This window comes from Rhinopithecus bieti, unplaced genomic scaffold (assembly GCF_001698545.2).
Source record: "Rhinopithecus bieti isolate Rb0 unplaced genomic scaffold, ASM169854v2 repeat_19349, whole genome shotgun sequence".
Taxonomy (NCBI): domain Eukaryota; kingdom Metazoa; phylum Chordata; class Mammalia; order Primates; family Cercopithecidae; genus Rhinopithecus; species Rhinopithecus bieti.
The window spans coordinates 1-751 of record NW_016835985.1 but is presented as its reverse complement, the minus strand read 5'-3'; the positions used below and the strand labels follow the sequence as shown (position 1 = coordinate 751).

General features: G+C 61.3%; 1 gene segment (V, D, J or C); it reads left to right on the top strand.

Moving 5' to 3' along the window:
* Window positions 1–139: 139 nt before the first annotated feature.
* LOC108524717 (Ig gamma-4 chain C region-like) lies at window positions 140–708 on the top strand (the record flags this gene model as incomplete). The annotated part of the segment is given in 2 exon segments: window positions 140–225; window positions 344–708. Coding segments are annotated over 2 exon segments (436 nt in total), but the record flags the coding sequence as incomplete, so codon positions are not given.
* Between the last annotated feature and the right edge of the window lie 43 nt (window positions 709–751).

Below are 751 nucleotides of genomic sequence, written 5' to 3'. Positions count from 1 at the left end.
TAGGCTGGATGCCCCTACCCCAGGCCCTGCATATGCAGGGGCAGGTGCTGGGCTCAGACCTGCCAAGAGCCATATCTGGGAGGACCCTGCCTCTGACCTAAGCCCACCCCAAAGGCCAAACTCCACTCCCTCATTTCAGACACCTTCTTGCCTCCCACATCCCAGTAACTCCCAATCTTCTCTCTGCAGAGTTCACAAGTGGTCCCAACTGCCCACGGTGCCCAGGTAAGCCAGCCCCGGCCTCGCTCTCCAGCTGAATGTGGGACAAGTGCCCTAGAGTGGCCTGCGTCCAGGGACAGGCCCTGCACGGGTGCTGACACGTCCACCTCCATCTCTTCCTCAGCACCTGAATTCCTGGGGGGACCGTCAGTCTTCCTCTACCCCCCAAAACCCAAGGACACCCTCATGATCTCCCGGACCCCTGAGGTCACATGCGTGGTGGTGGACGTGAGCCAGGATGAACCTGATGTCAAGTTCAACTGGTACGTGGACGGCGTGGAGGTGCACAATGCCCAGACGAAGCCGCAGGAGAAGCAGTACAACAGCACGTACCGCGTGGTCAGCGTCCTCACAGTCCTGCACCAGGACTGGCTGAACGGCAAGGAGTACACGTGCAAGGTCTCCAACAAAGCCCTCCCGGCCCCCGTCGAGAAAACCATCTCCAAAGACAAAGGTGAGACCCGCGGGGAGTGAGGGCCACGAGGACAGAGGCCGGCTCGGCCCACCCTCTGCCCTGGGAGTGACCGCTGTG